Source organism: Narcine bancroftii, chromosome 4, assembly GCF_036971445.1.
Source record: "Narcine bancroftii isolate sNarBan1 chromosome 4, sNarBan1.hap1, whole genome shotgun sequence".
In the NCBI taxonomy this organism is placed as follows: domain Eukaryota; kingdom Metazoa; phylum Chordata; class Chondrichthyes; order Torpediniformes; family Narcinidae; genus Narcine; species Narcine bancroftii.
Genome location: NC_091472.1, coordinates 191,676,051 through 191,691,097, shown reverse-complemented (window position 1 = coordinate 191,691,097; position 15,047 = coordinate 191,676,051). Strand labels below are relative to the sequence as shown.

At 37.1% G+C, this 15,047-nt stretch overlaps 1 protein-coding gene across 5 annotated transcripts in view; it reads left to right on the top strand.

Moving 5' to 3' along the window:
• The window catches only part of atxn2 (ataxin 2), a 151,368-nt gene that overhangs the window by 52,496 nt on the left and 83,825 nt on the right, over positions 1 to 15,047 (top strand). For all 5 annotated transcript variants that reach the window (XM_069933386.1, XM_069933383.1, XM_069933381.1 and 2 more), the window contains exon 5: positions 3,599 to 3,758. In XM_069933386.1, coding sequence (XP_069789487.1) covers positions 3,599 to 3,758 — 160 coding nt within the window. The remainder of the gene's footprint in view (positions 1 to 3,598; positions 3,759 to 15,047) is intronic.

The following is a 15,047-nucleotide window of genomic DNA, read 5'->3' as shown; positions in this document are numbered from 1 at the left end:
CATACGTGCACCCAGCCACATACCTACTATGAAAAGAAGTCGGGAAACAAGAGGGCCAGCTGCCAGTAGTGGCCTCAGCAGCTGGCGTATATAGAGGCCTATTGTATCATCAGGACGATGCGGGTAAGTGCAAATTCCTTGTAGACACAGGTCCTGAACTTAGTTTGCTCCCGCCGACCTATTTTGAAAGGACGCATATAAAAACGCCACTTGAACTGCCATTCCAAGTTTCAGCATTAGACGAGTCACAATCGGAATAGGTGGAACCATGTTCCGTTGGAATTGTGTCCTCGCCTCTGTCGCTCAACCCATTTTGGGTGTGGATTTTTTACGTTCCTACGACTTATTGGTAGATTTAAAACGCAGAAAATTAGTTTGCGGCAAGCAAAGGCACAATTTAAAGCAATGGAAGAATTGGGTATCATCCGACACTCAAACAGCCCTTGGGCCTCACCTTTGCATATGGTACCCAAGAAGACAGGCAAATAGAGACCCTGCGGCGTCTACAATAGACTTAATGATGTCACTACATCTGTCAGATACCCAATTCCACACATACAGGATTTCACAGCCCATCTGCATCATTGCCGCATATTTTCAAAGATTGATATGGTTAAGGGATATCATCAGATACTGATTCATGAAAATGATATTCCTAAGACAGCAATTATTACGCCATTTGGTCTTTTTGAATTCCTCAGAATGCCATTTGGCTTAAAGAGTGCCGCGCAAACTTTTCAGAGGCTTATGGATGTTCGAGGCAGAGATTTAGACTGCGCATATTTACTTGGACGACATCCTTGTAGCAAATCAAAATGAGCAAGATCACCGTCTGCATTTGTGCCACATTTTTCAACGGCTCCAAGACTTTGGTCTGACAATTAACCTTGACAAATGTCAATTTGGCAAGTCAACCATAGAATTCTTAGGGCATAAAATTACAGCAGACGGCATATCTCTGTTATCAGGCAAGGTAGACGACATCTGTACATTCTCCAGACCTGTCACCGTCAAAGAGCTACAGAAATTTTTGGGAATGGTAAATTTTTAACACAGATTTATTTGCGGGATTGCTGACATCCTGATTTAAGATCAAAGGCAAAAAGGATTTGAAGGATATATGTGTGATGAGAACATAGATATGTTTTTGGGAGATAAATAGTGGCAGATATTTTAGTGTAGGTCACATACAAATACTTTAAAACAAATCTTATTTAAAATAATGGAGCTCTGCTAATGCTAAACATATCAGCCCCAGCACCTTTGCAGAAGCTTTGGAGAGTGCCCAAGAGTCTTCACTTATGAATTGTTGTTTACAAAAAGGCAACAGATGAAAGAACTGGTAGGAGCTGCAGATTGTCTGGAGTGGAACTTGCTGTTCCAAGAGGGTCATGTTTTGCAAGCAAAATGGCTGTCTCAAAGAGAGCTTGTGGAAAACTCCATTTGGAAGATGGGTTTTGAGTGCTTAGTTCAGCCTGGTCAAAGCCCTTGTAGTTCACACAAAAGGAGAGGACTGGCTGTCTAATGTTTCACTTGAAATAAGAGAAACAAAAAGGCACTCTGTGATGACCTGAAAGAAAGAGGTTATCATCTGGAGAACCCTGTTGGGGCAAGACACTGAAGTGGCTGATTAAAAAAGGAATCAGTTGTGAGTGTCAGTGCACAACGAATCTCTCTCAAAACCAACAAGAACCTTCCTGAGCGGTAGCCATTTACCTTTCAAGCACCAAAGCCTGGTGAACTTTATAAATGTTAAATTCTGTGCACAGTATAAAAATTGCCTGCAACCAGTGAAATTGGAGGAATGAGAAGTGAGATTCGACTGTGAACCAAAGAACTTTTCTGAACTTACACACACATTTGTGACAGAGTATATGGAAACATTTTTGGGAGATAAATTGGGAAAGGTTAGAATAGTTTACATACAAACACTTTAAAACAAATCTTATCTGAAATACTGGAGACTTCATGCCCACAGTGCCTATGGAGACTTCACAAGTAGGTGTTAATTGGACTGATGTTGTGGAATAAATAGACTGTCTTTAAAAGAACAGAGGAGACGGTGGCTTCTCACACCTTTTTGCAGGAGCTATGAATAGTGCTCACAGAGGTCACTGATGGGTTCTTGTTTACCCAAAAGCAACAAATGAAAGGGCAGGCTATAGAAGACTTGCTGTTGTAAGATGGTCATGTGGTTTTGCAAGCAGAGCGAGCCAAACAGGCTGACTCAGTCTCAGAGTGTGTGTGTGAGAGAAAGAGAGAGACCTCAGTGTCAAGCAGCAGAAGTTGTTGGAACTGAAACAGAATCTTGAGTTTGGAAGATGGGCTAGTCAGCTCTTGTGGTTCATGCAAGAGGAGAGGACTGGCTGTCTAAAATTTCACTTGGAATATGAGAAACAGAAAGGAACTCTGGTGACCTGAAAGAAAGAGGTTATCATCTGGAGAACCCTGATGGGGCAAGTTTCGTCAGCAAGACACTGAGGTGACTGATGGAAGTACCTCAATTGTGGATGTTTGGAACAACACACATCTCTCTCTGAAAACCAACAAGAACCTTCCTGAGCGGTAACCATTTACCTTTTAAGCACCAAAGCCTGGTGAACTTTATACATGTTAAATTCTGTGCACAGTATAAGAATTGCCTGCAACCAGTGAACTTGGAAGAATGAGAAGTGAGATTAGACTGTGAACCAAATAACTTTTCTGAACTTATACACACATTACACACACGTGCGCTTAGAATTAGAAGGGGGTTAAGTTAGGTTAAGTAAGAATAATAGATAAGTTGGTTTGTTTCTATTTTCATGTTTAAAGATAATTAAAGCAACTTTTGTTAAAGTAACCATTTGTCTTGGTGAATATCTATTGCTGCTGGGTTTTGGGGTCCTCTGGGCTCGTAACATATGGAATAAGGTGCCAGAAGAAGTGGTGGAAGCAGGAACGTCGATAGGAAAGTGTTTGAGGGAGGATTGAGCAGAGAGCAGTGAATTCACTGTGTGTTTTACCCTTCTGAGCTTGATCGAGATTATGGCATGATATTCCCTGGTGGTGAATATTGTGGCCATGGCTCCAGGACAAGTGGCTGGGTGGATTCAAATTAGATAGCCTGGCCATGTGGCCATAATGGCAATAAGTTAGAAGGCAATCTTCCTACAATCGCCCTTTTCGATTTCAAAGGTATTACAACATTTCAATAATTAAGGTGGGTAACCAAAATAGCAAATTGTAACCACTGTGTTGCTGAGAAATACTGACTAGTTGCAGTGTTTAAAGCACAGTGTTGACAGATTAAACAAAGTTTCTGTCCTGGATTTTATAAATGGACAACTATCAGGAAATTCTATATTTTGCAAAACATTCCAAAGAGAACAGAGGTGGTAAAAACAAATCATTTAAGAAATTGTGTGTGGGTGGGGGTGGGTGGGGGTGGGTGGGTGTGGTGTGTTGTTTGTGTGTGTGTGTTGTGTGTGTGTTATGGCTCCCATTTGTTCCATTCAATTCTGAAAAATTCTTGTTTTAAGAGCTGTTAATTTCACCATAAACAATTCAGAAAATAACAATAGTACGGTGTTATTAAGATTTGTCATTTTTTTTTCAGTGTGACCTGGTGCTTGATGCTGCTCATCGAAAAAATTCAGAATCCAGCTTTCGAGAACTGGGTCCAAAACGTGAAGATATTGTTGAAAGTATCATTTTTAAATCTGCAGATGTTGTAATGCTGCATTTTAAAGATGTAGATTTAAATTATGCAAGAAGAGGTATTGACTTTTTAAATTACTTTTAACTAACATTAAATTCATAAGATTTGTTTAACAGAATGTTAAAAGTTGTCCAAAAGAGTCAAAATTAATGTAACATTAATTACATTGTAGTAATTTGGTTATGAAACAAGTGACCCATTATCATGAAGAAATATTATTGGTAACTACCCAGACCCCAAGTCATTAAATGCAACAAAAACATTCAAGATTATAAACGAAAAGAAGAATTTCCCCTCATTCATAGCTGAGTAAAACCATAATTTAAGCAGAAGTCGGAAAGCACTTGACTATATTTGCCTGGGTTGAATCAACTTGTCTGGTTCCATTCTCTGGTATTCAGTTGCAGTTGGTCCTTCATTAGCAACTGTTTAATTTTGCATTGATGCCCTTAACTCTGGTGTTTCCCATAATTGCTTATTCCCTCCTTTTTTCCTCATATACTGGCTACCCCTTGATACCACAACCTGAAAGAACATTGTGTTGATGACTCTTAGCTTTATCTCACCAATATCTGTCGTGAACACTAAATTAGCAATAAAAAGTAGGGCTTTTTGCCTGGTGATCAGTAATTTATGTAGAGAATCTGCCTCCAACGATATTATTGAACCATTGTTTGGTTCCTGTCACAAGCTTTGATCTTTAGCCCTTACTCAGTGCAAACTACCTAAAAGAGTGGATTCTGTCAGTTTGAGAGGTTACGTCATGGTTAACTCCCATTCGAACTTCTTCTGCATAGTAATATCACCACTTTCATATACACATGTGACAACATTTGTGTCTCATCGCAATTGCGCTTAAATACTTGACTTGCCTTTATTATCTTCCATAATCGATACTTCATATATTCTGCAATTCATAAATTTGAGTTCATCCAAAACTTTGCCTGACTTGTCCCACTGTCATTAGCTCATGCATGGTGATATACACTGACTTCTCAAAAGGTATGTAGATTAATCATAAAGTTGTCTTTAATTTCATCTCTTTCCAATGCCCTGCCTCACCCAAACATTTCTACATCCCTTCAATATTTGTGCAGTTTCTAGCCTTAATCTCATCCCTAAAATTAATAATTTCAACATTGAAGCTGCTTTCATTTGCTGAAACCCAAATCTCAGGGAATGCTCTCTGCCCCTACTTTCCTTCTCTTTTAAAATAATACTTTTTAAATTGGATAATGCTCCTATCGATTGGTTTTAGAATGTTATTAAGTTAAACATGCTACATAGATGGAAGTTGTTGCTGATCTGATTCCCCCCACCCCCTCCAATATTCTTAGTTGCAACTAAAATATTAGATTACTGGAATTGCATCTTGGTAATTTATATTATATGCAGGAGCTTGATGAAATTGCAGATGGAACTTTAAGCACTTTTGGTAGGTGAATATTTGGAAAGTGTTGTCTGCAGAAATTTTGAATGTAAATTTGCACTTTGGGCAAAGGTGAGAGAAGTTGCCCTGCGAAGATTGTAGAAAAGTGGAATGGTTTTGCATTCAGACCCAGATACGTTTTCATCAGATTTTTAAATTATTGAATAAATTAGTCATGTAAGGGTGAAATATTAGTCTTTAGTGACTTTGTCTTCATTAATTTCTAGTTTATCCTGCATAGTGTTCATTATATTTCTTGGCTAAGCAATGCTATATTCCCTTTGAGTTGGAAGGGTTCACTCTTCACTTTGCTCCAAAGGCTTGAATGTAAAATTTGGACATGGATTTATGTGCACTATTGTTGATGATGCTGTCTCTTGGATGAGACATTAAGCACAGGCGAATTTGCTTGGGATTTTTTTTAAAAAAAAAACAAAAATATGTTGGAAATATTCTGCATACTTGAATAAAAGTGGCCATTGTTTGTTCATTGGAATTGGGAAAGTTTAGGTAAGACAGATCTTAAGATACAGAATTTGTTCTGGTTCATCAACCAGCATTTAATCAACTAAGCATGCACTCTCTGTCACTCACAGATTGGATAATCATTATATTCAGTGCTAGAAAATGTGCAAGGGTTGCAAATTGTAATTACAAGGCGCACATTCAGATTTAAACTGTAGGGTGGCATGGTTGGCGTAACATTTAGCTCAATGCCTCTACAGCACCAGTGATAAGGACCGACTGCACCTGGGGTTGCATCCTGTGCTGTTGGTATGTTTTCCCCGTGTCTGCGTGGGTTTTCTTTTGGGGCTTCTGTTTCCTCCAAAACTTAATGGGGGTATAGGGTAATAGAGTATAAATTGGTTGTTACAATGCTCTACGTCTAAATTTGTTTCTGGGTTTCACGTGGGCTTCACCTGAAACCACCAAATAATTTTCTCCTAGTCCACTGGTCACGTGTTCCATGTGATATGCTGTGATAAACCTCCATTTTCTTTCCAAGTTGATTCCATGAATGAGATGTTATTTAACATGAGACAAGTTCTGCTTCAAATCCCAAAACAATAATAATTAACAGAAAGGGTTATTAAATTCAAGAGACTGTATCAAAAAATTTTTGAGAGGCAGGATAAAGCAATTAAAGCAATCAAAATACTTTGATCCTTCACTGAAAATGTTTATTTAATTCCTGCTTGCAAGGGTAGTTCTGACTTGTATAAGGTATTTTTGGCACTGGTCTTGTATTGGTGTTTATGGTTCTAAAGGATTACATAGGCAAAAATTATGTTCCTGGAACACTTGATTGAGCATTGGTATTTTGCCACCTGAACTGTGGTAGATGGTAGGAATTGACCTTGATTTAAATTTTGTTCTGTGAGATTTATTTTGGCAATTTTCCATCTCATTTTGAGTATTTGAACCTCTGGAATTTACTACCACGGGCAGCTGTGAAGGCCAGGTTGTTGGGTATATTTAAAGGAGTGATTGATCTGTATCTGAATAGTCAGGATATCGAAGGTTATGGGGTGTAGTACTGAGTGGGAGATTGGATCAGCTCATGATGGAATTTTGAAGTGGACTCAACAGGCCAAATGGCCTACTTTATCTTATGGTCTTATTTATCATTTTCATACTCCGCTATCCTTCTGTAGCAACCAAAGGATAATTCTCCACTTTATTGTTACTTGGAGAGGAAATGGATAAAATGGGAAAATAGATCTGTTCAAGAACAAATATCCAAGCCATTGTTCTGGCCTATCTGATTATAAAAATGTATAGCTTTACAGTTTTGATAATTTTGTTCCATATTGGGAATATATTAGACTAATTGGACTGTCTGAAAAAGATGGATTTTTTTTCAATGTGTGCCAGAACTGACTGAACAATGAAATCACCTTTTACACTTCAAGTCATCTACTTTAGAAATGGTTGTATATATGGTATCATGCTTCTCATCCAAATTTTGATGCAAGTTGAGCTATTCACTATCTAATGTAGTAACATTACAGCCAACAAAACATTTTTTAGAAATTTATAGGAATGTATTTTCAATAATAGATAATTTTGCATTACTTTTGTATCTATTGCATTGTAATCCTTTGAGCAGAATGCAGTGCAATAGAGGTAGCATTCTAAATATTTGGTTTTTAGAGATTTGACTGCCATTTTTTAATTGGTTGAATGCATATTGATCTCTACTCATTTTAATAAAATTATTTGCAAATAAATTTCATCCTGTAAAAAAAAAATAAAAATTCATAATTTAGATTTCCTGATTTATTCTTGATTGGAAGAAGCCCATGTGTGTAATTATGGAGTAACAGTAAATAAACTGGCCATCTCAGATTTATTTCTTCTCAGTTTTTGCAGAGAAGATTACAGCTGTTAAACATAATTGCGGGGTTTTTATTAACAGCAATTTACTTCTGTGCTCCCCTTTTTTCACTTTTAAAAACTATTGGGTATTGCAGCTTTGTTGAATTATGGTTTGGGATGACTCTTTCTATTCACCATCAGCAGATAGAAAATGACAAACTTGCAGAAGTGATATTTCTGCTAAAACCTGATTCTTTACCTAAATGTAGTATGTAATTATCACAAGTCTGATTTGCTATTGAGGTTTGCAGTGTGCATTTGAGTTTGTTTATTGAAAAAATGCAGGTTAAAGATCTTTTTTAAAAATCTGTCATTTTTTTTAAACCCAATCAGATTGACTTGAAATATTTTGCTGATTTATTTAATATTTTGCAGAATTTTTTTCCACATTTATTCATGTTGAATTTCTTTGATGGGGAGGGATCTGATATGACTTGTGAAGTGCAGACCTTAACCACAGATCTCCAGTGATAGTATGTTTAAGAAGACATGGTGCCATTTAAAAAGATATGTTCTATATGGTATCAGGCTACATGATAATGACTAATTAGGTAAATGTAGACTATTCTTTCAGCCCAATGCTGGGATTTGACAGAGGAAGTACCATTGACAGCTATTTAAACTTTCTCCATGATAAGTGGTTATTTTCTTACACTTGTGTGGCATGAATACTACTATTTGTTAGATAATAGCTCAACCCTGGATATTGTCCTGGACTTGCATACAGACCTAATCTGTAAACAAACATTGTCTGTGGCAACAAAATTTAGCTGAACAATGTACTAAATAGCTTTTATTGAAGAAAGATCATTTGATCTACTGCAGCAGTGCCCTGGTATATTTCTATTAAAATATATTTTAGAGAAATGTATTCCAGAAATGAGCTAGGCTTATTTAAAAAAATTTTTTGAATTTGTTAGCACAAATGAACATGACAGTAAAACACTTTAGAGATGCTTACTTAGTCTTAAAAGTGTATAAACGTTTTTAAAAATTGGTTTTGTTTATTTTTTAAAAAAGGACTTTTAAAAAAAAAATTGCGAACACTAGGAAATCTCAGCTGTGTTATCCTGACAAGTCTGCTGCTCTGTAGGTTTAAGGCATCCACATTTCTTTGCTCATCTGCAGAATTCTTGGACTTAACTGACATTTAACCAGATAACTTACTGGTGGTTCTGTTCAGAACCATTAGTTATTTACCAACAGATTTGAGAGAAAATCTGCAAGTGCATAATTAAACTGATTAGACCAAGTTTTGGTTTTCAAAGTGATGGTTTTTTCTTTTACTTGTTCAACTCTTTTTTATATAAAAAAATGTAATGTGTACAAACATTGATGAGAAGTTAGCATTTCCTTGAATGACTATACAGATAAGTACAGGGTACTTATGATCACTCTTTAATTTTGGATCAAGTTAATGGTAAAACAAATGCATCTTCTTACACATGTGGTAGAGGATCACGCTATTCTTGGGGATCTTGGGTCAATCAAATTCATGTGTGCATGTCTTCACCTATCCACATTTTTTGTTCCTTGCCCAATTCAAAACTTCTTTTATCCTCCTTTTCTGCGCTGAGAAATACTATAAAAAAGTAGATGCTCCATTTACTTGCTACTGTATTAACTGTAAAGCAGAAATGTTCCCATGCATGATCATCTCCCACTTTGAGTATGCTTTGCATAATATTTTTATGAAGGAAATGTTGCTGTTCATTAAACCTGACAGCTGATTGATCCTTAATACATATTTGGTTTACTGATATTGTTTCTTTTTTCCACCTTCTCTTTCTGATCTCTGTAGTTCCATCTGACACAGGTAATTCTGTTTACTTTTTATTTTTTTGTGTGCGCATATGTTAACGCTCTCCCTTTTGTTTTCAAAATTATTCTGAACTTAACTAGTGTTTATAAACTGCTTTAAAGTAGCAGTAAATATTAGAAAGTGTCGCATGTTCAAGCAGTGACTTCAAGCGACCAAAAAAAATTAATTGCTCCAAGAAACACTCATTTCATTTCCACACTGATTTATTTGTGACTTTTTTTTACTTGAGAAATTTCTGTAAAGCCATCTTTAACTTGGTGAACATATTCTAAAAATAGAACAGTCTTCTATGAATACCAATATGCATTGTCAGTTACTTTTATGAAAGCCAAGAAGGAACTCATAATGTTATAATTGTATAAATCTTGTGATTGTCAGCTGTAAAATTAAAGGTGATAGTATAAAAAAAACATGCATTTAAAAAAAAAGTTCTTTTTAATTCTTATGTCTTTGAGCTGGTTAAATCAATTAACTTGAGACTTTATCAATGCATCAGCTTAATTTAAAATAAATCTTGCATCAACATTGACTCTACCAGTAAGATGGGAGTAGGATGAATATGTTGGTGTGGCATAATTTTTGCCAAATTATGTTGGATTAAAAAAAAAAGTTGCTACATCTGGTACAATTGTAAGCATTGAAATTGGAAAGACGCAAAAGAAGCTTTATTTGCATTTTGACAATGGTGAATTCGAGAATAATCTAAGTGAACACAGAGAATTAACAAGTGACATAAAGAATACAGAGTAGGGAAGTGTATGGTCATGTACTTTAATTGAAGGAATAAAGAAATAGACTATTTTCTGAATGGGGAGAGAATTCTGAAATTGGAGGTCGAGAAACTTGGGAGTCCTAGTTCAAAATTCCCTGAAGATTAACTTGTAGGTTGAGTCAGTAGCAAGGAAGGCAAATGCAATGTTACCATACATTTCAAGAGGACTAGAATATAAAAGCAAGGATGTAATATTGAGGCTTTATAAGGCCTTATTTGGGGTATTGTGAGCAGTTTTGATCCCCTTATGAGGATTGTTTGATGACTGGAACGGTACTTGCTGGAGTATAGAAGGATAAAGGAGGGGAATCTCATTAAAACGCTCCGAATATTGAAAGAACCAGATAGAGAGTACATGGAGATGTTTCCAGTAAAGGGAGAGTTGACCAATGGGAACAGCCTCAGAATCAAAGGATGTACCTTCAGAACCGAGATGAGACATTTCTTCATTGAATCTGTGGAATTCATTGCCACAACAGTTTGGTGTGGAGGCCAAGCCATTGCATATATTTGAAGCAAAGACTGAAAGATTCTTGAATAGTAAACATGTCAAAGGCTGTAGGGAAAAGGCAATAGAATGGGGCTGAAAGGAAAAATATATCAACCATGATTCAAATGGCACTGCAGTCTCAATAGGCCAAATGGCCTAATTCTGCTAGGTCTTACGGTCATATTAAAAATCTTGAATGACAAAATTGAAGGTCAGGATGAAATCTAGTTTCTGGATGAACAAGAAAGCAGTCACTCTTGGTGGACTACCAAAGCATTAATATTTTGGCACTGATCTTCCTGGCATCTTGTTGTGATTTTTCTTGCTCCAAATTGCATGAATAATGGGTTTTCACCCCGAGAATCCCCAATATGTCGTAGTTATATTACTTTGCTGGAAGAAACCATAGTATCTGAAACTTGAAAAACATTACTGTAAAATAGTTAACGAAGTTCAGCTAAGACTCTTGAAGCACCCTTGTACTGTCAGCACAGCAATTAGTGCAACATTATTACAGCGCAAGCAACCTTGGTTCAAATTTGAGGCAATTTGTAAAGAATTTGTACATTCTCCCCATAGTCACGCAAGTGTCCTCACAGTACTCTGCTGTCCTCCCGTGTTTTAAAGACTTGCAGGGTTAGTAGGTTAATTGGGCAGTGTGGGTTCGTGGACTGGAAGGATCTAAATGTGTAGTATATCTAAATTAAATTCATTTGCAATCAATACTTAATTAGTAAAAAAGAAATATGAATTAAAATGGGTGTTCATTTTAATATTAAAATTAAGGGGATCAGCCTAACCCATTGGGATTTCTGTCTGCTTTAGAATTGGGGAATCTCCTGGATTACCATCCAGGGTTGCTCATTGAATGAGCATCTTTGTATAGGAATGTGGATTTTAAATTGGAGATGGTTTGAATTTTTGAAAATTAAAAAAAAAACTGAAGAAGCTGGAAATATAAAATGAAAATAAAATGCTAGAAATACTCAGCATGTCAGCCATATTGTGGGAATTAATGTTTCAGGAGGGAAATCCTTTATAAGAACTAGGAAAGAGAAAAGGTTAAGCTGCAGGAATGGGGGGAATGTATTTGATTGGTAAAACTGGAGTGACCATGGAGATAAGCTACAATCAAGGTTATCTGGTTAATGAATAGAAGCAGTTAAACTATTGGATAATTTCAGATGTTTCATTGAAATGTTCACAGTCAATTCCATTAAATCTTCATTTTGCCTGAGCCAGAACAAATCCCTTGGTCCTCAGTTTCCACTTCGCCAGCCTCCACATCTGGCACTGACCAACTTCAGGGGGATTCCACCACCAGCTTCACCTTCCTCTCCCCACCCATCTTTCCACCCTCTTATGCACTTCCCACTGTAATTGTAGAAAATGCAAAACTTGTCCCTGTGTCTTTCTTCCCATTCTGCACCTCCAACTGAAACCACAAATAGACCTTTTAGGTAAGGCAGAGCTGTACTGGCACCTCCTCCAATCTAATCTACATAGTGTGGCCTCCTCGACATCAATGAGACCAAACACAAATTGGGTACAGTTTCGCCAAACACCTGCACTCTGTGCCTCAGGTAGAACTCCCAGTGGTATAAATGCACCTTCATCCTAGACAGCTTTAAACATAGTTTTTTCTAATTTTAGGTAATCCTCACCTCTATCTGGTTCCACTGTTTACATCTCTTTACCTACTCCTGCCCTTGCATTTTTCTCTTGCCTTTTCCCCTTTCTGTTGTCTCTCCACCTCTTCTACCTTCTGTTCAATATCCTATCACTCCCTGCTTTAGTCTTGATTAAGGGTCCTAACCCAAAATAATGACTGAACAGTTCTACTCATGGATGCTTCCTGACCTCCTAAGTTTTTCCAGCTTCTTATTGTTTGCTCAAGATTCCAGCATTTGCAGTTTCTGGTTCTCTCTTTTTTTGTCAACCATTTCTTTGTATTGTTTAGATTTTGTTGTTTCATTTTTTTTCATGCTCTGGCAGGCTTTATATTACCTTTTCCATTCATAGTTTCTTGCCAATTTTCTCCCCCCATATCCCTAAGGCATTTATTCTTCTGTTGGAACAAAGGTTATTTTTGGGTGCATGCTCCCTGATAATGAGTGTTAATGGTTTACTTGACCAATTGCACTTTCAAGGGTGGATTTTTTTTGCTTTGTACTTGCACAGGAGATCCAAGCCTGTGGCTTTCTGAAAACTGGATTTGTCTGATTTTCAGTTAAATGAAAATGGAACCTCTTCCAAATTCTGAGCAAGTCCATGTGGTACTAGTTCATGGCAGCATCCCAGATCATTCATGGTTTTGGTTGTTTCTTTACAATGGCACACCAGTTTAGTTCCCATGCCCAGAATCAATTTGAATGAGCCTCAATCCAAGCTGTCTTTTCTCCTTCATCTCTGACTTCCTCTCTTTCTGGCCCCAGTCTCATCAATAGGATACCCTTGTGTAGCACTGTAAAAAGAAAGCATAATGCAGTGCTTGCAAATTCACAATTTATTTTTGATCAAAGTATACAGTATATACATTGACCAAACTATAGGAAAAAAATTCTGAAATTTGGCTTGATCTCGTTCTTGGATAAATTTTGCAAGTGATCAACATTTGAATGAATTATAATATGTATTTACTCAGCATTTGCCCTATAGTAAACTGTTAGGGTAGTGCCTACATTTTTCCAGTGAACACATTGAAATGCTGGAGGAACTCGACTGGTCTTTTCAGCATCTATAGGAGAGAAGGATACATTGCTGACGTTTCACGCATGGACTCTTCTTCATGGGCTTGAAGAAGGGCCCAGCCCCAAAAAGTCAACAATGTATCTTTTGTCTCCTATAGATGTTGTAAATACCAGTTGAGTTCCTCCAACATCTCGATGTGTTTACTACGTGCACTGTCTGGAGCCTACATTTTTCCATTTATGGTTTCTCTCAGCAGTTTGGAAAATATAGGCCAAATGCTTTATTACTTTTATCAATGCTGCCATGGGTTCTTGCAGCTCATCTAAATTGAATTACAGAATGCTGGCAGGAAACAGGATAGCACTCTTGTATTCTAGGATTAATGGTAATTTAGGAAAGCTAGTATTGTACAGAAAAATAAAAATGGACACAACAAGTGGTATAAACTTCAGAACTGAAGGTATCAAGTCAACAGCAACGTTAGCTGATTTTTCAACCCATTCATTTTTATTAGCATCATTTCAAGGCAAATCCTTTACGCGGAAGACTAGAATTTCAGGAACTTGGCATCACAGACCTAAAATAAGGAACTTTCCATTCAGGATAGTGGTGAGAGAATTTCTTTACCTAAATTTGGTGAAATTTCTTTGCAAATCTCTGCACAAAAGCCTAGAGAATCCTAGGTAGTCTGAATATATGGCTACTGTGTGACCTGCTGAGTTTCTCCAGCATGTTTGTGTATTGCACTTGATCCCAGCAACTGCAAAATTTCTCATCAACTACATTATTTTAATGGTGCACCTATAAACTTCCTTAATCTTCAAGTTCAAGTTTATTATCATTTGATTGTACAATCACAACCTGAAGAAAGAACATCTCTCCGGACCATGATCATCACACAAAAACGCAATACACAGTACATAATGATCACAAATAATCAAAATAAATATATATAAATATTTGGGATGATTTTCACAGTTATAGGATACTGTTCAGTCTCTCAGCCTGTGGGAAGAAGCTATTCCCCATCCCGACAGTCCTGATTTTAATGATCCTGTACCACCATCTTGATATAGGGCTGTAGATGCTGTGGGCTGGATACTATAGAGTCTTAATAGTGGATGGGTTGTGGACTCTGTTCCCTCGTCTGAAATCGATGATAATCTCCTTTGTCGGCTTGCATTGAGAGAGAGGTTATTACCGTGCTATCATACCACTATATTTTCATTCTTTTTTCTGTATTCCATCTTATGTTTATTTGATCGTTATGATGTAGTTGGAAAATTTGAAGATGGGATTACAATGGTATTTAGCTGTACAGTCATTGTGTAGAGGGAGCATATTAGGGGATTGAGTTATGCCCTTCATTAGTTGGGGCACTGAATACTGAAGGTTTTATTCCAAATTTATAAAAACCTTGGTTGGACCTCAGCTGGGGTACTCCATGGAGTTCAGATCACCAAGCAGAAGTAGGTGCAGAGGGCATTTACCAGGCTATTGCCTGGAATGGAGCAGTTTGATTTTAAGAGACAGCAGAAGTTAAAGTACGCTGTGTGACCTGTTGAGTTTCTCCAGTATTATTCTTACTGCAATCACAGCATCAGCAGACTTTGTTTCATGGGACAGGTTAGGTCTGTTCTCCCTGGAGTGGAGGAGGTTAAGATGGGACATGATTGAGGGATATAAAATCTGGAGTATAGATAGGGTAGACTGCAGGAAACTACTCCATTATCAAAAAATTGAGGACATAATTTTAGGGGAAGG